This window comes from Rana temporaria, chromosome 1 (genome assembly GCF_905171775.1).
Source record: "Rana temporaria chromosome 1, aRanTem1.1, whole genome shotgun sequence".
NCBI classification, from domain to species: domain Eukaryota; kingdom Metazoa; phylum Chordata; class Amphibia; order Anura; family Ranidae; genus Rana; species Rana temporaria.
The window spans coordinates 460,404,763-460,431,376 of NC_053489.1; the positions used below are offsets into that span (position 1 = coordinate 460,404,763).

A 26,614-nucleotide genomic window follows, 5' to 3' on the forward strand; every position below is an offset into this window, starting at 1 on the left:
GTGTTTTATGTTTATTAAAAGTCAGCAGCTACAAAAAGTGTAGCTGCTGACTTTAAATAAACAGACACTTTCCTGTCCCACGGTCCAGCGATGTGGCCGCCCGGAGCGTCGCTCCTCTCTCCGCCGGCGCCTCCATTGCCACTCTGGGCACCTGGCTTTTGGCGTCAAGGCCGGGCACACACTGTGCATGCGCGAGTCGCCCTGCACTCTCCCAGTGGACAGGCAATCTTCTGGAACCTGTCAAGTGTCCCAGGAGATCGCCTGCAGGGAGGGGCTGCCTAGGGACAGAGGAGGAGTCATCTAGGTGGCCCCTAGGTGGAAGGAGGAAGTGGTAAAGGAAGTCCCACTCATAATGAAGCCCCCACTGCCCCCCAAAACAATTACATGCCAACTGTGGCATGTAAGGGGGCGAGGAGTGCTTAAAGCTGAAGTTCCACTTTTGGGTGGAACACCGCTTTAATAATCTACCTACTGAGGTTTTTCTTTTGCTTCCCTTTTCTCTTGTAGCTGTAATTCAAAGTCTAGCTTTTATAATAATTCTTAAACATCCCAGCTTTATGATGGCTGTTTGTAACTCTTCTGTACACTACTTATCACTATTTTCTCTTCCTGTGTGGGGTTTACTCCAAATATTATAAAAAAAAAAACATTTTACCTACTAGAAAGAGAATGAAACAAGAAAAGTAAAATAAAAAATTGTAAAGCACAGTACAACAATCAAGTATGATTGAAAAAAGGGGAAAACACAAATACATAAAATGCCACTTCAATAAATCAAACTACTCTTATCCCATCTATATAAAGGAAAATGTAAGAGAACTATGGATTGCTTTTGCAAACTAAGTATGTCAATTAGTTAAATGAGTACAAATAAAGCAGGAGTTCACCCTAAAAAAAAAATTAACATTAGATTCATGCTCATTTTGTCAAGGAGAATCGGGTAGTTTTTTTAAAAACGAAGCAGTACTTACCGTTTTAGAGAGCGATCTTCTCCGCCGCTTCCGGGTATGGTCTTTGGGACTGGGAGTTCCTATTTGATTGACAGTCTTCCGACAGGCTTCCGACGGTCGCATCTATCGCGTCACGAGTAGCCGAAAGAAGCCGAACGTCGGCGCGGCTCTATACGGCACCTGCGCACCGACGTTCGGCTACTTTCGGAAAATCGTGATGCGATAGATGCGACCGTCGGAAGCCTGTCCGAAGACTGTCAATCAAATAGGAATGCCCAGTCCCGCAGCCCATACCCGGAAGCGGCGGAGAAGATGTATCTCTAAAACGGTAAGTACGGCATACTACCCGATTCCCCTTGACAAAATGAGCATGAATCTAATGTTAAAAATTTTCATTTCTGGGTGAACCTCCACTTTAAGTGTTTGGGTTTCTACAAATGTTGTCTAAACTGCATAATTCATCTAAAGTCTTTGTCTTCATTACCCACTAAGTTATTTTTAAATCTTTAGCTATATGGCAGGGGAATGTCTCTGTACCCCTATTAGGGAAATTACAAGAATTGTATGACTCAACTTTTTGCCAAGCTGTAGCCATGTCACTTGGCCAATAGCCATGCTCGGATTCTCCAAATATTTCTGTTAAGAAAAAATGGAACTTCCACTTTAAGAGCAGGTGACCCCCTGACATGCCACATTTGGCATGTAATTTTTTTTGGGAGGGGGAGCGGAAACCCTCTTTTTAGAGGGTTCCAGATCCCACTTCCTCCCTGTGCTCTGTGGCGCCAGAAGGAAGTTCACCTCTCCCCCCTCCCTCTTGGCAATCATCTGGGACACGTCACAGGTCCCAGATTATTGCCCGGGCAATTGCGGTGCACAGCTCGCGCATGCGCAGAGAGTCCCCGGCTGTGATGCCACAGCCAGACGTCCACAGTCACAATGCCGGTGCCACAAAGAAGAGGGGGAGACGAGCGGGGCTTTCGTATGCCCGCATCGCTGGAACCTGGGACAGGTGAGTGTCCGATTAATAAGTCAGCAGCTACACTTTTTGTAGCTGCTGAATTTTATATGGGTGGAACGCCACTTTAAACATGATTCTCTGAAAATAACATTTATGACATTTTTGACATGCTTGATACACCAATAGTGAAGTTGTAATTAATTTTTGGTGAGTTCACATATGCTCAAAGTCAGATGAATATCATGTCAACGAATGCATTCTAAGTAGATAATTAGTTGTCAGAAAGATTAGCAGAAAAGCACTAGTCAAAGATAAAGGATTTTTTTTTTAATTAGACTTGATAAATTATTTAAAAATGTTTTCTTGTAAATTTGTTTCATATCAAATTACAAATACCATAACATTGATGAAAATAGGGGCTATCATTGCAATATCTCTGATGTAAGTAAATGTAAGGTATGACAAATGTCACATATAAAAAATATTGCTTACTACTACTTCTGATGCCTCGTACACACAATCTGGTTTCCCAGAGGACTTTTTACTGCCGGGAAACCCGAGGGGAAAGCCGAGAACCGGCTCAACAGCTTTTTTCCCCTACACACAGCCGGCAGGAAAACCGCCATGAGAGCTTTAACCGAGAAACCCAGCCGTGTGTATGCTCCACTGCAGTGTCTCCCATAGGAAAACTGCTGGGAAAAGACCACTGGGAATCACGGCAAGAAAAAAGAAAACATGTTCCCATTTTTCTCCCAGGGATTCCCGGCGGTTTTCCTGACGGGAAAACTGCCATGGAGCATACACACGGGCAGTTTTCCCAGTCAAAAGCTGTCACGGAAGTTTTCCCGACGAGAAAACTGGTCGTATGTATGAGGCATCACTATAATGAAATGTAGCATTTTATTATACAGTATATCATAATTAGAGTTAATCTGTAATGAACATAGTGTAAAGCAAAAGTTGAAATGGATTTAATTTCTAATAGAGTACCTTAGCATATACGGTAGATTATTTTTAGCATTCCAGATATAAGTAATGTGAAATATTTTAATACAGTTACTAGCTAAAGTCACAGTGAAAATATAATGCTTTCATCTATAATTAGAATAATTAAGAGAAAATGAACATCGACTTACTAAAAGTTTAAGAGCACAGTTGTAGTGTCACTAGGTAAAAGCTTGGGTAGCATTCACAGTTTGAGAGTGGTGTTAATTGTTAGTGTTCTTCTCTTCAGAAACGTTCAGAAACTTGGATCATGTGAACGCCAATCCTATATGCCATCAGCTATAAAAAATGAATGGAAAATGGCAAAAATTGCTTTTGTTATCATCACTGTCTATGTTTTGTCTTGGTCACCCTATGCTTGTGTTACACTAATTGCATGGGCTGGGTAAGTTGCTGATTTTTCTTTAAATGTGGCTTTTGATAATTCATATGTTTTACAGTATGGCTGCATTCACATCTAGGCGGACGAAATCGCGGCGTTTTGTCACCGCAAATCGCGGTAAAAATAGCGGCGTTTTGTACCGCGATTTGCGGCGACAAAACGCCGGTATTGTCCGCCTAGATGTGCCCCAAGATGACCCCCTCTATGGAGATGATTCCCATCTCCTAGCCGAACGCTCGAAGACGCCTGAAAAAAAGGTCCGGGACCTTTTTTCACACGGCAGGCGACAGGCGTCCGGCGTTCGGCGTGGAGATGTGAACCATCTCCATAGAGGGACATCTGTTTTCAGCCCTCTGGCGGCAGCGGCGTAGCGCTACAGGCGTAAAAACGCCTAGGTGTGAATGGGGTCTATGTCATTCGATATAGGTTACTGACATGTTATGTTTTTATTAATGTTTGATCTGTATCACTCCCCTAATATGTACTTGGCTAAACTAAACTAAGATGTAAAATATAAAAGGAATATTAAAAAAAAAATTGACAGAAAAAAACACAATTGTGAAAAAGTATTCAAAAATGAAACATGAGCACCTGTATATTTTTCTATGCATTTGCCATGTTTAAATCCAACAACTTTGTGGTCCCAAAATATCTCCTGGCCACCAGTATATGTTTTATTATATATGTTTTGAATGCCATGGGGCATTTTTCCCTGCCTCTTCAACCATGGCTGCTAGTTGAACCTCTTCAATAGGAGTGTCAACATTCCCCTCAAGTTCAAGCAAAATAGTAACATCATTTACTTTGGATGCATTTTTCAGGATTGGTTACCTATTTTTGTGTAGTAAGTGCTTAACCACGCCCATGAAATGTTTTACAGTTCTACTAGGTGTCTCCACTAAGGTGACATAGGATGAAAGAACAGAACGTTGCACTTCAGGATAGCAGCCCAGGTGTCACAGAGTAAAATCAGCTTAAGCCAGGCTTTATCAAACAACACCCCCTAAGGACACTGGGGCTGCTGTTTAATAGTGTTGCATTCTTCTTTTTCTTTCATTACTTGTTTATAAGTTTGAACAAATCACACATTTTGGAACTCACAGGGCCATATCTCCACATGGAAACACACGGTGCTTGAATGGCCATGATGACCCTGAGCCTGGATAGAGTTTCTCCTTTGAATTTAAGATACTCTTTGGAATCCTGAAGTTGTCAGTCAAATTAGGCCTTTCAGAGTTCCCTGATTCAAAAGGGGGCTAGCACAACAACTCAGTCTCAGGTAGCTGATTATGTTCAGCAGCTTTCTCAAGGATGCTTAGGTTGGTTTCAACATCATCGTCCTGTCTATGAAAAAACTAAACTAAAGAGGTTGGGACTTTAAATGAGGCACCGGGTATCATCCACCGGGTTCAGAGAATAGTCTGATATCTGGTCCGAGGTCATACACAGGGATATCCAATCGAGCAGGTCAGACAGACAGGAGGCTTGATCAGATATTACACATGTAATCACTCTCTATCACAAGCATGAAACTGAATGTTTGGCTGGCTTAAATCAGGTCTGGTCTCCACCCAGAGACTGGCCACATTAATCACCTTGCAGGTAGAGGTAGACAGACAAGGAAAAAGCTACAGTCAAAACCAGGATGCTGGAATGAGGAGCAGGAGCTCTAAGATGCTTCTGACACCTCAAGGAACAATTTCAATAAGGCATTCTTTATCAGTTAATGAGGTGTAGACGTCATCTCTTGTGATACCACCTCTCTCACTAAAAAAAAGACCTGTATCTACCTCTGTAAAGAGAGGTTCACTTCTTGTTGTCCCTCTAATGAGGACTGGTTGCCTCTTTTTGGATGGGTAAGCAGTTCCCCTCTTGCTGGTTAGCAATTGCTAATATTATATTTGTTTACTTGTGTTTACAAGTGTGTATACAGTATAATTGCTGCTGCAATCTAAAGTGAAAACAACTCACTGTGTATAAATATGAAAAAAGAAAAATGATGAGCGCAAAAATAATACACTGAGCAATCCTAGAAAATGTTTAAAAGAGCCTAAAAATTCATTAAAGTGATCAAAGTGCCGAACTTAGTGGTCAATAATCAAATGCATGAATGACACAAATCATAATAAAGTGCTTAGTGCAAACAACAATCAAGAATCCTATTAAATAATGAAAGTGCTAAATCGGCAGTGTGCCTAATTAATATACATCCGTTATAAGTAAATGAGGTTCCTAGTAAATGATGCCTTGGCAATCCAGTGAAATATATGTATAAATAGTTCATATAAAGATGCAATTCCTGTATGTAAACAGTTCATATGCTGATGCAATTCATTTGGCTGATAATCTACCAACAGAACTTCCTGGTAATGAGCTTACAGAGCGCTTACCTTAACCCAAAAGGGTAGTAGCTTAGAGCGGTGTGTGACTGGCCTCTCTGGATCAGCGTGGTGGCTGTGTGGACATCAGCTGACAGTGGAGCTGGGCTTCACCAAGATGGTGTCTTCCAGACGGATCCGAGACAGCAGCAGGTCAAGCCAGGAAGAAATGAGTAAATGGTCCAGATGGTGAAGTACGTTTTAAAAAAAATGTATTGTAAAAAAATGCTTACATAAAGCAATAAGCAAAAAAATAGTAACATCCAGGGAGCTGGTATAGCTTAAAAACACGGACTTTGCGGCGGACAGACATCACTTCCGGTCACGTGGGTTCCTAGTTCCTACTACGCGTATCTTCATCATCAGCATTTTCTAGATTGCTCAGTGTATTATTTTTGCGCTCATCATTTTTTCTTTTTTAATATTTGTTTACTTGTTTTGACTTTGTTCAGCAATAGGGGTTTGTCTCTTTACACATCCAAGCACCAAGTTGTATAGAGAACATTCCCAACCAGTATTGGCAGCTATAGGCATGAGATAGGGACACCAGGAATAGCCCAAGCAGGCTACCCTTGCACTTCTATTCAGTAAGGCAGCTAACAACCACAGTTTTCAGTACAGTTTTAAATACAGGAGAGATTTGTACAGAAAAGTTCATAGCATAAACAAACAAAACATCTCCTTGTCTGAACCACATTTTAAACTATGGTTAGTTCCTGACTAATCAGTTCTAAATTAACCCTCTGCAGAGAGTTAATACACCCATAACTATTTCTAGCAAACGTTTGCATAAAAACATGGATTATTGGCTTGCATACATTGCAACTAGGCATGAGCTTCGTATTCGAGTCGAACTCATGTTTGACTCAAACATCGTATGTTCGATTGTTCGTCGAATTACGAATGTTTTGGGCCGTTCGCACCAAATTCGAGTTACGTTTCACAGCCCATAATTCACTGCGGCATCGCAGTGCATTGCTGGCTGATGATTGGCCAAGCATGCACTATGACCTGCATGCTTGGCCAATCACAACTTGCAATAAACGGAGAGCCATAATTGGCCAAAGCCAGGGTGGCTTTGGCCAATTATGGCTCGGGGGGTTTAGTACACGCCCCACACTATAAAAGGCCGCCTGCAGGTCGGCCTTGTGTAGTGTGTTGCAGTGGTTAAAAGAGAAGACAGAGAGAGAGTGTCATTTTTAGTAGGTAGATAGAGCAGGCAGGCAGGCTAGTCAGTTAAAGTTACAGTGTGTAGAGGATATATATGCATCCCAGGTGTTGTGTGTATATATATTTATACACTGTATAGTTTAGCTAGATCAGCTCTTCCAAATTTACTGGCAGGCAGGTGATTGTGCTAGCTGCAGTATTCTCACGTGGTGTATTGCCTGTGTCCTCTGCAGTGTGCACCATAAAGCTACGTGGTGTGTACTGCCCGTGTCCTCTGTAGTTTGCACCTAAAGCTACTTGGTGTGTACTGCCTGTGTCCTCTGCTGTTTGCACCTAAAGCTACGTAGTGTGTGTACTGCCCTTGTCCTCTGCAGTGTGCACCTAAAGCTATGTGGTGTGTGTACTAGGCATGTGCAATTTTTTAAGTTACGAATACGTTTTCCGTCATTTTTCGTTATTTTAGTTGATTCGTTAACATACGAATGAACGAATGGTTTAGCGCAATTAATAACGAATATCGATATTTTCAAAATAACGAATATGGAAAACAACGAAGATACGAAAGAAGAAAGAAACGAAAACATAGAAACAACGAAAATACCGAACCCAAAAAAAAAATAATTACGAAAAACAAAATGAACGAAAATGCAAACTTACTAATATTCGAAGACCGAAAAGAAAACAAAATGCCGAACAAAGACTAAAAAACGAAAATCAGAACTAACGAAAAATAAATTACGGATCTTCGGAAAACTGAAATGAAAACAACGAAAATGCAAAATAATGTAAATTAGCTTTCGTTAGTACTGAAATATTTCTGGACATTGACCAATAGCCACTGAGCGCTGTCCCTTTCCTCTGAAGAGGTTTGTTCCTTCCCCCAATGAGCTTCTTTCTCATTACCTCCTGGCTCATTGTGTCTTTTTCTGTGTTAGACTGCAGTGCATCTAATTTCTAGATTTGTATTTGTAATATCTGACATATTTTAGTTTTCTTCTACGTCAGACTTCATTCTAGACAGGGTGTGTGTGCTAACTAAGACAGTCAAGTCAATCACAGTAAAATCCGAATTACAAAATTACGACGAGTAGTGTGTCGAATAAACGTAAAATGTATTCTAACAGAATTACGAATGCAATAAAATCTACAAAAGTACGTTTTTACAATCAAAGGAAATTAGACATGAAAATACGAATGATCATAAAGCAACGAAAATATATTTCTTTACGAAAATACGAATGCGGCATGATGGAAAATATAATGTAAATACGAATAACAAAACAACGAAAATTAAACTAACGTAAAAACGAAGGAACGAATAAAATCATTTTAAAAATACGAACGCGGCAGAATACAAAATATAACGAAAATACGAATCTCGATTCAACGAAAAATAAACTAACAGAAAAAAACGGAAACGGAAAAAAGAGTGTTACGAAAATACTAAAGAGTACGAATACGATAACTAACGTCTTACGAAATTACGACTCGTTACGAATCACGATAAACGAACAGAAACGAAACAGAAATAAACGAAAATTTTTGCTGTGCACATGTCTAGTGTGTACTGTCTGTGTCTGTGCTATTTTTCTCAATGATTTTCATCCATATTGCAGGGACCAGACATTACATTAAAGCCGCAAGCAGTTTTAAATTACTTTTTTCTTATAGTAATCTCATTTTGTGCAGGGACAGTTCTAAACATGTGCCACTTCACAGGCATACTATAGACACCCAGCAGGTACAATATTTAAAGGAATTTTTCATTTTTTATTTTTATTTAAGCAACATTAAAATCACTGCTCCAGAAAAAACGACTGTTTTTAAAACTTTTTTCCATTGATACATGTTCCCTGGGGAACGTTTTCACAGGCATACTATAGACACCCAGCAGGTAGAATATTTAAAGGAATTTTTCTTTTCTTTTTCTTGTTTTAATTTAAGCATCATTAAAATCACTGCTCCAGAAAAAAACAACCGTTTTTAAAACTTTTTTTCCATTGATACATGTTCCCTGGCGCAAGACCCGGGTTCTCAAAGATATTTTACAACAATAACTTGCATATTAGGCTTTAAAATGAGCACTTTTGAATTCGAACGTTCGAGTCCCATAGACGTCAATGGGGTTCTAAATGTTCGCCCGAACGGTTGGTCCGTTCGAAGGTTCTGGTGCGAACCGAATGGGGGGGGTGTTCGGCTCATCCCTAATTGCAACACATGTTCAGGTTTTCCAACCGCATCAAAGTGATCCCTCTATGGCTAGTCCCAACACTGCTGTGCAAATATTAAATATTTTTTTGCTTATAGAGCAGATGGACACAGCTTGGGAAAAGCCACAGACCCTGGTCTGGACACTGGCCTGCTGTATGCAATCGAAATGGAAAGATGCCCTTGATTAAATCCAAACATCTTACATATATAACTGGTGAGGTGCTAAAGGGGTAATGTTAACACTAAAGATTGTAAACTACAACTAAAGATTGTAAATTGATATACACAATTTAAAGTCTAAATAAAAACAGAGATTATTATATTGTATATTCCAATATTTGTACTAGCTGGGCACTGTGTCAAAGTGGTCACTCTCTGCCCCGTAATTGGTTCCCAAACACAAACTGGCAGCATTTTTACCTTTTTTTTAATATATATTTTTTACTTTTAATAAATGTTTCTGTTTTGTTTATTTTAGCCATGGGAAATCTTTAAACACATATTCCAAGACTGTTCCTGCAGTTATTGCTAAAGCCTCTGCAATTTATAATCCTATTATTTATGGAATAATTCATCCAAAGTATAGGTAAGAAAATATAGTTAATATACATTGACTGATATTGTTTTTGACTTTATGTTTACTTTCTTTTTATGATTGGAAGCTGAAGGTTCTCAAATTTTTTAAATAACAAAAGATGTATAAATTCTGTTTAAATCATTTTCAGTACAGAATGGACAGATGTTAAATATGTTATAGAAGTATTGTATCTGTGCTCTATAATAAAATCAGATTTCCAGTTTATGAAACGTTGTACTGAGCCCCTTTGCAAAGTTTTAACGTTTTTATTTAGTTTATAAGCTTAGATGTTTAAAATGGGAAGTTATGAATAACATAAAAAATGAGAGGTAATGAAAAATAATAAAAGATACAAGAAAAAAAAGTATGGATATCAGTTATGAATCTCCTAGTTCGTTTGTGAATGAGCATTTCAAGGTTACAGGTGAGAGTCTGAATTGAAGTGCTGTGGAGATGTAAGTCAAGTAGGGACTAGTGTGGCAATAATGAGATAATTTTAAAAGTTTTAGAGTTTCTAAATTCAAACCAATAATAACACGTGAAATAAAAAAAAAGAGATCATCAAAAATTGTTGGTATTGTTTCTTGACTAGATGGTTCAAATGCAGGAGGTAAGTCAATGGGTTGTTTTCAGTTTGGGTATTCATTAATTTGTACATGATATTTATCATGAAAAATCATTTTATGCAAAGGGACTACAAAGATGTTAACCCCTTGAGCTCTGGAAGGTCTTATCCCCTTCACGACAAGGTAATTTTTTGCTATTTAGCACTGCACTATTTCAATAGGCCCAAACAAATAGCAGCATATAACTTTAATTAGGATATGTGGGTAAACGTGGGTATAATCATGGAATCAACAACTTTGAGTTTCAACCATACAATATTGCTCATGAAGAGTACATAGGTATGTCATAAGGTTTGCAATTAAAACCAGTATAACATGTAGATAAGGTGAAGAATGGGCTAGGTGTAGCTCTGATGAAGTAAGAACTGCAATTACAGGATGAATCTTAATGACTTTAGTGACTGAAGTTAAGATTTGAAACCAAAGAACTATAGGTTTACATCTAAGCTGTAACATGGTATATAAAACCAAACGTATACAGTATCTCACAAAAGTGAGTACACCCTTCACATTTTTGTAAATATTTTATTATATCTTATCATTTGACAACACTGAAGAAATTACACTTTGCTACGATGTAAAGTAGTTGGTGTACAGCTTGTATAACTGTGTAAATATGCAGTTAATGTCTAAACCCCTGGCAACTAAAGTGAGTACACCCCTAAGTGAAAATGTTCAAATTGAGCCCAATTAGCCATTTCCCCTCCCTGGTGTCATGTGACTCATTAGTGTTACAAGGTCTCCGGTGAATAGGCAGCAGGTGTGTTAAATTTGGTGTTATCGCTCTTGCTATACATAAAGATGGCTTAGGCTATAAGAAGATTGCCAAGACCCTAAAACTGAGCTGCAGCACGGTGGCCAAGACCATACAACGGTTTAACAGGACAGTTTCCATTTAGAACAGGCCTCGCCATGGTCGACCAAAGAAGTTGAGTGCACGTGCTCAGCATCATATCCAGAGGTTATCTTTAGGAAATAGACTTATAAGTGCTGCCAGCATTGCTGCAGAGGTTGAAGGGTTTGGGGGTCAGCCTTTCCATGCTCAGACCATTCACCACACACTGCATCAAATTGGTCTGCCATGACTGTCTTCCCAGAAGGAAGCCTCTTCTAAAGATGATGCAAAAGAAAGCCAGCAAACAGTTTTCTGAAGACAAGCAGACTAAGGATGTCCTGTGGTCTGATCATACCAAGATAAACTTTTTTGGTTCAGATGGTGTCAAGTGTGTCAAGGGTTTGTGGTGGTAACCAGGTACAAAAACAAGTGTATCTACCTACAGTCAAACATGGTGGTGGGAGTTTCATGGTCTGGGGCTGCATGAGTGCTGCCAGCACTGGGAGCTAAAGTTCATTAAGGGAACCATGAATGCCAACATGTACTGTGACATACTGAAGCAGAGTATGATACCCTCCCTTCAGAGACTGGGACACAGGGCAGTATTCCAATATAACGACCCCAAACACGCCTCCAAAATGATCACTGCCTTGCTAAAGAAGCTGAGGGTAAAGGTGATGGACTAGCCAAGCATGTCTCCAGACCTAAAATCTATTGAGCATATGTGGGGCATTCCCAAACAGAAGGTGGAGGAACGCAAGGTCTCTAACATCCACCAGCTCCATGATGTCATCATGGAGGAGTGGAAGGGTACTTCAGTGGCAACCTGTGAAGCTCTGGTAAACTCCATGCCCAAGAGGGTTAAGGCAGTGCTGGAAAATAATGGTGGCCACACAAATTATTGACACTTTGGGCCCAATTTGGACATTTTCACTTATGGGTGTACTTACTTTTGTTGTCAGTTATTTTGAGGGGACAGCAAATGTAAACTGTTATACAATCTGTACACTCTCCACTTTAAATGTAGTAAAGTGTAATTTCTTCAGTGTTATCACATGAAAAGATATAATAAAATATTTACAAAAATGTTAGGGGTGTACTCACTTTTGTGCAATACTGTAGGTGTGCTATGAACCCAACAAAGAACAGTGTTTAAGGCCAGTATCCTTGAGGAAGGGTGGAGCAAGTCTAAACCCAAAATCAGAAGACATATTGACAGTAAAATGAGGTTTTAATGCCCAGCATGATGCCTAGGTCAGGAACTAGTGAATGTGTTGACAAGGGAGAAAAGTGGTGAGGGTTGAAGATGCTCATTGTATCAGTTTAAATAGTTTGAAGCACAGCAATGAAGAATAATGGTTTGCCATTTGTAGTAGCAACCAGGGCAAGTCTCAGGTAAGATCAGGAGGGTGTGAGAAAGGGGTGCCCTTGAGGAATGAAGAAGAGTTGGATGGCTTTTGAGATGAGACCTTGCATATCAGCAAGGAACAGATTGGTCTGATAAGGATCATCTTGGACAAGTCATGGGCTGAGATGAAGAGAAAAGATCAGGACTCTCAAGGATCGTGTGCTTACTCTGATGAGGTGATAATGTGTGTTTTGCTGTAGTGTTGAAACACCAGTTAAAAAAAAAAAAAGCCCCAGGCATATTTAATTTGGTTCAAATCAGATTAGATAGATAGGGCTGAATATTTATTTTTCATATTGCATTAGTAATGAGATTAAAATAGTCTATATTAGTGGTATGGGAAAGTGAGGTTGTTTGAAGCTGCCTGAAAGATTGCCTCCTCCTTTGTAATAGCTAGGTTTCATGATTATGTCTATTTTTGGGCCGTCTGGTCACTGTGGTCCCAGGGCCAGATGGAATCTGTCAAACTCCAGGCATTTAAAGCAGTGGTCCACCCTAGAATAAAAAAATACATTAACATTCTCCATAAAATCGATAAAAAAACATTTGAGAAAAAAAAATTACTTACCAGAAACGCCTGTTGCTAGGCAGTCTTCCTAATCTGCCACTTCCTATACTGTGGAGCTCCTCGTTTTCTTCCTCCCTTGCGTGTTCTTCTGGGTAATGGGGCGCGCTGTCTTCTGGGACCTGTGTGTGTTCCAGAAGACTCCCTGGACAGGTAAGTGTGCTTATTAAAAGTGAGCAGCTACAGTGTTTGTAGCTGCTGACTTTTAAAAACAAAATTGGGCTGGAACACCGCTTTAATGGTTGTAGCAGGCTGGAGTTCTTGGAATATCACTGTGGATCTGTTTTGAAGAGCTTTAGATTTAATTTGCTAGGACATCTAATGCCTCATACACACGGCCGGATTTTTTGAGAAAAAAGTCAGACAGGCTTTTTTTCTAGGAAAGTCCGGCTGTGTGTAGCCTCCATTTTGGAAGTCCGACGGACCTTAGATAGAGAACCTGTTCTCTTCCTTTCCGTTGGATTTCCGACGGACTCACGTCAGACTTTTGCATGGTCGTGTGTACAAGGCATAACACTGCCTTACCTAGAGGTATATAGTAAGAAAAGTCACACTATACTTGTACATTGAATTTAAAAGCACTTATTTTTCCAGGGAAACTATCCACAAGAGCGTACCTTGTCTTCGTTTCCTCATCAGACTACCAAAGAAAGACAGTTTGACAGCATCCAATTTTGAATCTTCGTTCAGAGCTTCTGTCTACAGTCGACAGTCAACAGTATTGAGGAAAAAAAACAGCTGCATTTCCACAGTTTCCACAGCAGAAACAGTGAGTTGACATTTATGTACAAAGAAAAAAAAATAGTGAACTGTGTAGATATGTTTGTTATACAGAGTCTCATTATGAGCTCCTTTACACCATATGCGTTTTACATTCTACATTTTTTTGGTCACAAAAAATCTATGCCTGAATTTTGAAACAAAGAATTATGGGCCTACTTGATAACCATTCTAGCATTTTAAAAGTCTGGTCACCATGGCTCAACTATACCAACAAACGTAATATTTATAATTCTCTGCTTTCTGTCTAAAGTTCTGGAACTACATTCATCATTCACCTGAGCCTGGCATATCCTAAACCCACTCTTCTTCCTCTTCTTTATTTCTTCTCCTTACCCCCCTCCCCTTTTATCTTGTTCATCTCTTTATTGTAAATCATTCCTACTATGTTATATATAAATGTATATGTTATATAAATGTTTACGTATTATACACATTTATTTATGGTTAATTAAAGTGGTTTTTAAGCCACTCAAACAAGTATGCACCATCCGTGCTGTCTCCTTTTGCATTGTCCCCCTCTGTGTGTGATTTATACAAAAAAATGCTGTAAATACCTCATTTAAGAGCCAAGATCCGTGATCACATGACCAGCCGGGTCTCTCCTTTTCTCTGTCAGATCTAGCGCGAGGGGCCAAGATTCCCCCACTGACGTCACTCGGGAGGGGATAAAGAGGAGAGGAGGAGAGACTTAGCCATGTCATGTGATCGAGGCTCTTTCATGAGGTATTTACAGCATTTTTTTTATAAATCACACAGAGGGGGACACTGCATAAGGAGACAGCACAGGTGGTGCATATAGGTTATTTGAGCAGCAGGAGCACTGTCACTGTCATGAGCTGACAGGCAGGGAGGGGGAGGAGGACATAGGAGACAGAGGAGACACAGGACAGCAGGCTGCGGATGACGGAGACACAAAAACTGACAATGGTGTTAGGGCTCAGCAGCCATGATTACTGTGGTCAGTTTACAGAGGGGAGGGGAGAAACTGGCAGGATCAGACAGATTTTTTAGGTGTTATGGGCAGTCAAATGACACAGGACAAGCACTGTGTCATATAACATGCTTTAAAGAAGCAGGATCTATTAATTTATTTATTTTGGGTAACAAACACTTTAATATATAATATTTGATAGTATTATTAATTTCTTATGCGTTTATATATAACATTTCTATATAACCCTGTTTGTATCCTGTTCAAATCGTTTCAATAAGAAATATTGTACCATGAAAATTATTATTTCACTAAAAGTGCATTAAAATCATTAATTATCAAAAATAAAAAAGAGACTACACTTTTAGTGCCGAGTTTTTGCAGAGTACCAACTATTTACACTTTGCCGAAGGTACACAAAAATGAGATTATTCCTCCGGCTCGTCCAATTGTAAACAGTATTGGATCAGTGACAGGGAGACTAGGTCAGTATCTGGATACTTTCCTGCAGGCTAGTGTTTTAAGAACTAAAGCCTATTTGAAAAATGCGAAAAATCTCCTACAGATGATTAGTGTGATCGATCTTACAGATAAACAAGATGTATACCTGGTCACTGCTGATGTTTCATCATTGTACACAATCATTCAACACAATGACGCCTTATTGGCACTTAACTGGGCATTGTGCCAAAGAGATGATATTCCGTTTGAACAAAAAAACTTTTTGAGACATGCTTTGGATTTTTGCCTGTCTCATAACTATTTTTGGTACCATGATCATTTTTACTTGCAAAGAAAGGGTGTAGCCATGGGAGCTAAGTTTGCCCCCAGTTTGGCTAACCTTTTTATGGGTGAATGGGAGGATAAATCAGTTTTTTCACGAAAGAGAAATCAACTGCTCGTCTATAAAAGATACATCGATGACCTCCTTTTTATATGGGAAGGCACAGAAACCTCCTTACATGAGTTTATGACTGAACTGAATGGCAATAATAACAACATTGTGGGAGGTAACATCTTGCGCCAAAAATTTGAAAATAAATATATAACAAATAAAATTAAGTACTGAGCTGCTCCCCAAAATTACAGTGAATTGTAACAATGTGAATGAGTGAAAGAAAAGGGGGCGCTAGCAGATATTAACCATCTAAATATGAACAAATAGATAATTAAATCAACAACAGTGATTCGTTATAAGTGGTGAATACAATATAAAATATGAGTGAATATTAATATTGATAATGAGACATCAATAAATTATTGTCTATCACAGTGCAAACTCCCAAATGGGAGATATCTTAAACCAATAATGTGCAGAAAAAAGTCCATAAAATGAAGTTAATAAAAAGCATAGGCTTGAAAGATGATTCCGCTTAATCAATAAAGGTTTCCACCTCCACCAAAAGAGAATTTAATCACCGCAGAAGTGCTCATGGATGGCACCTTACCGCAAGATGTTGACCAATTTAATTAAAAAGAGGTCAAATAAGGCATATGACATAACCATAGATTCCAGGCTTAGTTCTTGCTATCTTGATACCGCCACACTCCACCAAAGAGAATTTAATCACCGCAGAAGTGCTCATGGATGGCACCTTACCGCAAGATGTTGACCAATTTAATTAAAAAGAGGTCAAATAAGGCGTATGACATAACCATAGATTCCAGGCTTAGTTCTTGCTATCTTGATACCGCCACACTCCACACCACATGAAGTAAATCAGAAAAAAAGATTGCAATAGAATATAGTTTATTTTAAAAGTAATTAAAAACAAACAACGCCAAGTGGCCCCTTGCTTGAATAGCGCCTTTCCCCGGCACTAACAACATTGTACTCGTTAAGTTTAATAAAGATCAAATTTATTTTTTGGATGTGAACATTATCAGAAATGGAGGGAGTTTAACCACTTAACCCCCAGACCATATTGCTGGTCAAAGACCAGAGCACTTTTTGCGATTCGGCACTGCGTCGCTTTAGCTGACAATTGCGCCGTCGTGCGACGTGGCTCCCAAACAAAATTGGCTTCCTTTTTTTCCCACAAATTGAGATTTCTTTTGGTGGTATTTGATCACCTCTGTGGTTTTTAGTTTTTGCGCAATAAACAAAAATAGAGCGACGATTTTGAAAAAAAATTATATTTTTTACTTTGCTATAATAAATATCCCCCCAAAATATATAAAAAAAATAATTTCTTCCTCAGTTTAGGCCGATACGTATTCTTCTACATATTTTTCATTAAAAAAAAATCGCAATAAGCGTTTATTGGTTGGTTTGCGCAAAAGTTATAGCGTTTACAAAATAGGGGGTAGTTTTATGGCATCTTTATTAATATTTTTTTTACTAGTAATGGCGGCGATCAGCGTTTTTTTTTTTTTGGTACTGCAACATTATGGCGGACACTTCAGACACTTTTGACACATTTTTGGGACCATTGGCATTTTTATAGCGATCAGTGCTATAAAAATGCATTGGATTACTATAAAAATGCCACTGGCAGGGAAGGGGTTAACACTAGGGGTTAAGTATGTTCCCTGGGTGTGTTCTAACTGTAGGTGGGGGTGGACTCACTAGGGGAAATGACTGATCGCTGTTCATACATTGTATGAACAGACGGTCAGGCATTTCTTCCCTGACAGGACCGGGAGCTGTGTGTTTACACACACAGCTCCCGGTCCTCGCTCTGTAACGAGCGATCGTGGGTGCCCGCCGGGCACGCGCAGGGGAGTCGGGGGCAAGCGTGGGGCGCGCGCGGCCCTATTGGCTGCTGGGCGAGGTGATGTTATACTACGTGCTCTCGCCCAGCAGAGCTGACCTGCCGCCAGTTGCCGCCAGTTATACGGCGGCTGGTCGGCAAGCAGTTAATAACTACTGTTTAATTCAAACCTACGGACATAAACAGTTATCTCCCTATAACCAGTGGATATACGGGCCGTTCGTGCCAAATTCGAGTGGCGCGTCACGGCCCATAATTCACATAATACTTGGTGTGTACTGCCCGTGTCCTCTGTAGTTTACCTAAAGCTACTTGGTGTGCACTGTCCTGTCACCATTTGAGGAGGCCACAAGGATGGTGAGCAGTAACAGTGCATGCATCAGTGAGACTGTCCCTCTTTTTCAAATGTTGGAGCACACGCTGCATGGAATAATGGACAGGGCCCTTGAGGCAGAACAGAGGGAGGAAGAGGAGGACTTCCTTACCTCTCAAGGCCCCCTTTATCCAGACAGTGTTCCTGCTTGCCCGCCTATCACACAGGAAGAGGAGGAGGAGGAGGAGGAGGAGGAGGAGGAGGATTGTGTCAGCATGCAGGTGGAGCCTAGCACTCAGCATCAGCAGCAGTCTTCAAGGGATCAATTACAGTCCCAAGGAACCCATGGACTTGTACGTGGCTGGGATGAGGTGGCTGCAGATCATGTCGTCCTCAGTGACCCAGAGGACTCCGCACCGAATGCCTCAGCAAACCTACATTGTATGGCCTCCCTGATCCTGCAAAGCCTGCGGAAGGATCTTCGTATTTGTGCTATCAAGGAGAGGGATCATTACTGGCTGGAAACTCTCCTTGATCCACGTTACAAGAATAAGGTTGCGGACCTTATCTTTCCGGCGCAGAGGGAGCAGAAGATGAAACATCTTCGGGAGGCCTTGCAGAAAGGTCTGTGCAACGCGTTCCCAGAGACTGGGGGGTTACAAAATCCAGGTCCTGGACAATGTGTTGCTGAGGCTTCGGTCAGTCACAGAAAGAGCGGTGGAGAAGGTGGCCATCTGACCGATGCGTTCAGACAATTTTTTAGTCCGCAGCACCAAGGTATGACCGGTTCCAGCAACCATCGCCAGAGTCTGTTTTACATGGTGCGGGAATACCTAGGGGCAAGATCAGACTTGGACACCTTTCCCACCGAAAATCCTCTGGCTTACTGGGTCTTGAGGATGGATCACTGGCCAGAGCTTGCACAGTACGCAATTGAGCTACTGGCTTGTCCTGCATCCAACGATCTTTCAGAACGCACATTCAGTGCTGCTGGAGGCTTTGTAACCGATCACAGGGTGTGCCTCTCCACTGACTCGGTCGATCGACTGACCTTCATAAAAATTAATCAGGCTTGGATCACCACCAGCTACCAAGCACCTGATGCTGATGTAACTGAATAATTTTTTTGGAAATGTCAGATTCCTTCAAGATTGCCTATGCTGATGCTGAGTGACTATCCTGTTCCTCCTCAATGATCATGCTGATAGCTTGTAAGAAAATGTTTGGTTCTGGGCACCGCCACCAGTGGCTAAGGCCCAATTTTTCTGCCCCTGTTTAACAGGGGCGTGTAATTACAATTTTTGATGCAATACTTTGCAGCGGGCTCATTCCTGCGCTCCAACTAGAGTATCTGCGAGGGATTGCAGTGTTGTGGCACCAGCACCACCACCAACAAAGGCCCAATTTTTCTGCCCCTGTTCAACAGGGGCATGTAATTACAATTCTTGATCTAATATTTCACACCAGGGCCCATTCCTGTGCCCACCAAGAGTAACTGTGAAGGCTTACAGAGTTGTGGCACCAGCGCCAGCACCAAAGGCCCAATTTTTCTACCAATGTTCAACAATGGCATGTAATTACAATTCTTGATATAATAGTTCACACAGCAGGGTGTTCCAGCGCCCACCAAGACTAACTGTGAGGGCTTACAGTGTTGTGGCAACACCAACACTTAGGGCCAAAATGTATGCAGAGTATATACGGCAGGCCCCTACTTTCAAACGACTTACAAACGACTCCTACTTGCAAACGGAAGTGAGAGAAAATCTACCCCTAGGAAGGGAAATTCTCTTCTGTAAGAGGTGTCTCCTGTCCACTGACGCTTTATCACCAATCCTTGTTTCACTAAAAAACCCACATTTAAAAAAAAGCATTTGTCATTGGGACAGAAAGTGAATTGCAATCTTCTGAACAGATGCACACAGACAGCAAAACAAATGTTTACAGGGGTGATAACCCTTTTCTATGTTTTCAGAAAAGCTTAAAAATAGATTTTATGGCTGGAGCTACACTTTAAAAAAGTACCAGTTCAAAATTACAAACAGATTCTACTTAACAACAAACCTACAGTGTCTGTCCTGTTTGCACCATCTGTATAATGCTGTTCAAAGTATTTAAAGGGGCTTGTAATGACCTGGGGGGATTGGGGGGAAACCCATGCTATTTGTATCAATGATTTTCATCCATATTGCAGAAACCAGACATTACATTAAAGCCGCAAACAGTTTTTAAATGACTTTTTTCTCAAACCAGTTTTCCGACAATAACTTGCATATTAGGCTTTAAAATGAGCACTTTTGAATTCGAACAATCGAGTCCCATTGACTTCAATTGGGTTCTAAATGTTCGCGCGAACGTTAGGTCCGTTCGAAGGTTCTGGTCCGAACCGAACAGGGGGGGTGTTCGGCTCATCCCTACCAGTGGACATCATCCCCACTATCTAAAAAATATTCCAAAAGGACACATTTTGAGAATCAGGAGAAACTGTACCAATGACGATGATTTCCAATCACGATCTGGAATTATCAAAAAACGCTTCCTACAAAAAGGATATAATGAACTCACTTTGAACAAAATTATTAACGATGTTGGGAATATACCAAGTGATGTATGTTTGGAAAACAGTGTACACGAGAGAAATCTAAAACATGAATGGGGATTCATCTTTAATTTCCATAAACAATATAAAGACCTAGGGGCAGATTCACAAAGATCTGCACCGGCGCAGCGTATCTGAGATACGCTACGCCGCCGTAACTTACCTGGCTTTGGTTTGAATCCAGAAAGAATTTGCACCGTAAGTTACGGCGGCGTAGTGTATCTCTCGCGACGTAAGGGCGCGGAATTCAAATGCGACGAGTAGGAGGCGTGTTTTATCGCATGGTCCGATCGTGTATACACAGGATTAGTCCGTAGGGTTCAATATTGAGTTGGCCAACCCTCCATGGGTGATGGAGATGGCGGATTGGGAGGGGAAGGAAGAGGGGTAGGAAGCAGGGAAGCATGGGTTGGAGTGAACATTTTTGAATCTGCTGTATTTGGTTTGATTTTTATTTATGTGATATTGGTTTTATATGGCTCCCTTGAGTGAAGTGTTAATCTCATGGAATGTTAGGGGTCTTGGTAGCCCTTCTAAGGGGCAAGCAGTGTTTATCTCACTAAAGAGATTTTCACCCTCCATAATATGTCTACAGGAAACTCATTTAAATTCTGACACTTTGCATTACTTAAAAAGGAATCAGTTTAATATTTAATATCACGCTATACATACATCATACTCCAGAGGAGTTTCTATACTGATATCTAATAGACTGGATTTTACATGTAGTCACATTAAGAAGGATAGTAAAGGTCAATTTATTTTTTTGCACTGTACATTATTAGGGGGACCATAAGTGATTGGAAATATATATATTCCCCCGCCTTATTTATCGGAAGTATTTAAAGAATATATTCAGTTTGTATCTGACAAATCAGAAAGTGCATGCTTATTGATGGAGATTTTAATAAATATATGGTTCCCGCAATAGATAAATATCACATAACGGATAAGCAAACTTCATTGGGACCTTTGCCAGATATGTAGAGGAATCGGGGCTGATAGATCTCTGGAGACAGCGTAATCCAACAAATAGGCAATTCTCATACTTAGCACTGGGAACTTACCCTGGCTCCCATATATTTGTGAAATTAAGTATGAGGCCAGGGGTATCTCAGACCATTCCCCTATAGTGTTGATTTTTTATTTGGGACTAATCCAGGATGTACTCTATGGATTTATTGATAGGTATTGATAGAAGTTATTTAACTGATAGTGGTCTTTTAAAATATTAAAAGGTAGAACATCACCTTCATATGCATTACAAAGCATTACAAAGCCGAACCTCAAAACTCTAATTACAGTATAAACATACTAAAATATTATCAAAGGCAACTTCGGTAACCTGCACGAAATGAGGATAAATAGGAGACCTTTATTCTAATATACAAACGATAGAGAGTACTAGAAAACAAATAAATAGCTTTGTTCGTTGGAAAAAGGACATAGAGGATCTAGATAAGGAGGACTGGACACAGGCCCTGGAAACACTACCCAAGACATCCATCTGGCCTTCCCAAAGGCTATCTCAGCTTTTTATTTTACATAGGGCTCATTATACCCCACAAAAACTCTATGCTTGGGGAAAATATATAACACGCTATGTCCTCGATGCTCACTATTTAATGGATCTCTTATACACATGCTTTGTCGTTATTGGGAAAAAATATTTATAACCCTAAATTCATTATGCTCCACTGAGATAACAGGGATGCCCAAAAGAATAATCCCTGATGGATCATTACCAGTATAGATGCATACTATGTGGATAAGATCCTTATATTTAGCATGTAAAGTTATTTTACAAAAATTATCATCTTCTGATCTTCCAACCCATAAACGATGGGGTGAAAAATGTAACTATATACTTTAAAGATTTTTTTTTACATACAAGCATAGAAATACACCCAAAGGTTTTAAAAAATATGGTCATGTTGGATAGAACCTAGAACCTAGTAATCAACTATATGACGGTCTACCTAGTGGAGAGGAGTGAAGGCAGAGGGGGTAGATAGGAGCAAAGAGCAGAGGTGGGGGGGGGGGGTAGAAGAGAAGAAATTACAAGTAAAAGAGAGATAATTTGATGCTGCCTAGAGGAGATGGCCATAGTCCAATGTTTGATATCAGGGGCAAATAATTTGACATGTAAAATGTATCCATGTCTCCATATAATATTATGTTTTGTTTACTGTATGCTACGCTATTTTAGTCTGAGAGGTGCAAGGTTTGTTTGTTTTGTGTGTTTTTTCTATTTTAATAATGTATGGATTTATTTGCCATAATCTATGTAATTGAAATGTATTTTCTTCTTTTTTGGGGGTTACTTATCCCTATAATGATATGAATGTGGCTATTTGTCTGTATGTATTGTTTAATAGTAATAAAATATATATATATATTTGATATTAAAACAAAAAAAGGAATGGAAGTCGAGCCAATAATATATACGTATATATATATATATATATATATATATATATATATATATATATATATATATATATATATATATATATATATATATTTATTTATTTTTAATTGTGGATAAATTAAGGAAAGATTTAACATAGCTAACTCCAGCCATCAAGCCATTGTAGGTCGAAAGTGTACTACAAGAGGCACACTGGTAACCTATTATACAATTTAATGTTAAAATACTGTATATATAGAAAGATTAATCAACAGATGACAGAAAAACAGTCAAGAGGGTATTGCTCATTAGTAAAATCATTTGTGTTTGTTTAACTAGCTATGTAGGGGTATATAAGCCTATGTCTGTGTAATTCCCTTAGACATCACAAAATGTCCCCATGGTTCCTTGGGTAATTAGGCACCAGCGTAGAGCCCTTACAAGGTTGATTCCACATTTTTGTCTCCTGGAAACCTTTCACTGTCATTCCCTTTTTAAATGCAAATTGAGTGCAGCCTAGTTAGTTGGTGGGAAGCAAACACAGAGAGAGATTTTTACTCCTGGTGAGACAGCAGCCAGGACAATGCTGGGAATTTAAGCCCCCTTAGGGGGGCATCTAGCCTGCTCCCTTTGAAAGGGCAATAGAACTGTACTTACTTTTTTAGCTTTGTTTTAAAAAGGAAACAAGTGTGGGCATGGGTCTCTTCTAGCGGATTGGATATTTGTAACATTTACCATACATTTGTAATTTTCACCAAGTTGTGTGATGGAAAAGATGTCTGTATTTAAAACTTATTTTATTCTTCATAATTTACAAATTGGCAACTATGCACTTAGGCACTGCCCAAGGGCCACCGGGTCAGTAGGGGGTCCCATAAGAGGCTCCTGGGATCCTGTTATATTAAAGCAGTTTTAAATTTTGCTAACATTACTACTTTTTAGAGGCCCTGAGGTAAGTTTTGCCATAATGTACAAGTATGCACAGCATATTAGCACATTTGGGTATACTTAAGCCCTCCAGTGCTGCGCTGTGATCAATCCGGCGGGTCCCGGGTACTTCCATCTTCACCCGGTCTTCCTTCTGGGTTCTGTGCCTTATGTCACTTGCCTTGGCTGGGCTGCGTTGATATCATTCCCATGCATGCTCATGCGCACCCTCTCTCTCATCTCCCTTTCTCTCTCATCCTCCCTGCCTTACCCCTCACCCCTCTCTCATCCGCTTTTTCTCTCTCTCTCTCTCTCTCTCTCTCTCTCTCTCTCTCTCTCTCTCTCTATCTCGATCATCCTCCCTCTCTCTCTCTTTAATTTAATTTGTTATAACAAAAATTGTTTGCATTTTTATTTATTTATTTTAAAAAGGCCCGCCAAAATCCTCATGATGTTCTTAATCTGGCCCTGCACATGTATCTAACATCTCTGTCAAACGTTATCAAAAATCTATTATACAACACCTCGTAAACGCTGCAAAGTCCTGCATCCCGCTCCACTGGAAGAAACAACTACCGCCAACTGCGGCTGACTAGCTACATAAGGTGGAAGATGTTAGTAGAATGGAGGACTTAATATTAACTGCGCAACACCAGCAGGAAAAATACTCTAAAACCTGGAGACTTTGGAAACAGTTTGTCCTGCAGAGGATTTGGCCCTCTTGGCTACTGATGTAACACGTGAGCACTATTCCCTGAATGCCTTGGCTATCCGGAGCCAACGCTATCCAGACCTCCCCTCCCCCTCCTTTACATCCCTTCCCCCCTTTTTTTCTACCCTCCCCCCCTCACTTTTTCTTTTCTTTGTTTCACTTTCTCTTCAGTACAATTCTTTCAGTTGTTGAATATAGGAAACTGGTTACGGGTGGCTTCAGGTCTATCACCTTAGTTCTCTTTTCGTTACTTCTAGTAGACGGCAAATGTCAGAATCTGTTATGCCCTATAAAACACGATCGGTCCATCCGATGAAAATGGTCTGATGGACCGCTTTCATCGGCTAACCGATGAAGCTGATTGATGGTCAGTCATGCCCACACACCATCGGTTAAAAAAACGATCGTGTCAGAACGTGGTGACGTAAAACACAACGACGTGCTAAAAAAAACGAAGTTCAATGCTTCCAAGCATGCGTCGACTTGATTCTGAGCATGCATGGATTTTTAACCGATGGACGTGCCTACAAACGATCGTTTCTTTTCTATCGGTTAGGTATCCATCGGTTAAATTTAAAACAAGATTGCTTTTTTTTAACCTATGGATAAATAACCGATGGGGCCCACACACGATCATTTTGGTCCGATGAAAACGGTCCATCAGACTCTTCTCATCGGTTTAACCGATCGTGTGTATGCGGCCTAAGATTCCCTCTTTATATCTCCTCTGTTACTTTTTAAAGATGTTTGTTCTGGAATCAATATAACATTCTTATTACTGTCTGATATATTTGAAAAAAGAATAGTACCCCTAAGACTTAAACACAAATGTATTAGTCTTTTAAGAAAAAAATGCATACTCAATACTCAATGTCTGGAGACCCTGCTTTCTTGAGGATGTTTCTGTCTGCTGCAATTAATCAACAGCTGCTTCCTCCTAGCTAAAAACAGTAGATATTGTGACATCCAACCTAAGATGTGCTAGAAATAAAAATGTTCCAGTGCAGACAGATTGTGGAGATATTTTGGGATTTATGAAAGAGGACACTAAGTCAAGTCTAATTAAAATGTTATCCTTTGCCGTTTCTGTATCGTCACGTATTGAGAATAAGTACTCCACTTAGCCTGGATGTCAGCCTAATATTACTGCTTTTCATTTCATGTGTATAAATATGATGGGTTGCATTTATTCTTGATCATTTGTGAGAATGCCTTGGATGTGAAATAAGATTTTGAACCACTAGCTTAATACATCGTTCAATATAATAAAATATGTACAATACACTCCAGTCACATGTACGAAATAGATCTATTATACATTCTGAACATGTGCCCAAAGGAAGCCTCTGCATGTGTAAATTGTGTTTTCTTATGAACTAACAATTTCTAGAATGTTATGCTGGCCATACAATCAATTTTGTTGCAATGTCAGATACTTGCAAAAAATAAATGAATCAAGGCAACCAACCAAGGCAACTCTAAAGACATGCTGGTAGTTTAATTTGCTCCTGTCAAAATTGGTTCTAATATGTTTATGAATGTGATTTAAAGACTTCTTCATAGCACAGAATGATGTGAATGTACAATATAAATATATATCACTACATAAAATTGTTGGCGACATATAAGTGCCTCAGTACATACAGAGCAGAGGGTATGAGTCAACTGCTGTGTGGCGATGGAGGAACATGCCATCACCAGGGAGGCTGTAATGTCAGTTTAATCGATTAAGAATAAATCATGCAGATAGCAGAGAGAGGAGAGAGCAGAGAGGAACCACATTTGGTGCTTTGGATGCAGGTGATTACACACTGCAGAACAGTCACGGTTCCCTTTAAGAATATATTGAAAGTTATGGACCCCTCCCCAGATTTTTTTTTTTTTTTTACATTAACACAACTTTGCATGCATAAAATATAAAGTAAACAATCTTAACCAAAAAAAAATCACTCCTTTTCATGCAAAAAGTAATTGCCATTTAATAATAATAATAATGCTCAAATCTACAGGGTGGGCCATTTATATGGATACACCTTAATAAAATGGGAATGGTTGGTGATATTAACTTCCTGTTTGTGGCACATTAGTATATGTGAGGGGGGAAGTTTTTCAAGATGGGTGGTGACCATGGCGGCCATTTTGAAGTTGGCCATTTTGAAT

At 39.8% G+C, this 26,614-nt stretch overlaps 1 protein-coding gene across 1 annotated transcript in view; it reads left to right on the forward strand.

The window, feature by feature from the left end:
- LOC120932515 (melanopsin-B-like) overlaps positions 1-26,614 on the forward strand; it is a 78,811-nt gene that overhangs the window by 28,381 nt on the left and 23,816 nt on the right. Inside the window, exons 6-8 of the mRNA XM_040344965.1 lie at positions 3,143-3,298; positions 9,533-9,640; positions 13,660-13,834. Coding sequence (XP_040200899.1) covers positions 3,143-3,298; positions 9,533-9,640; positions 13,660-13,834 — 439 coding nt within the window. The remainder of the gene's footprint in view (positions 1-3,142; positions 3,299-9,532; positions 9,641-13,659; positions 13,835-26,614) is intronic.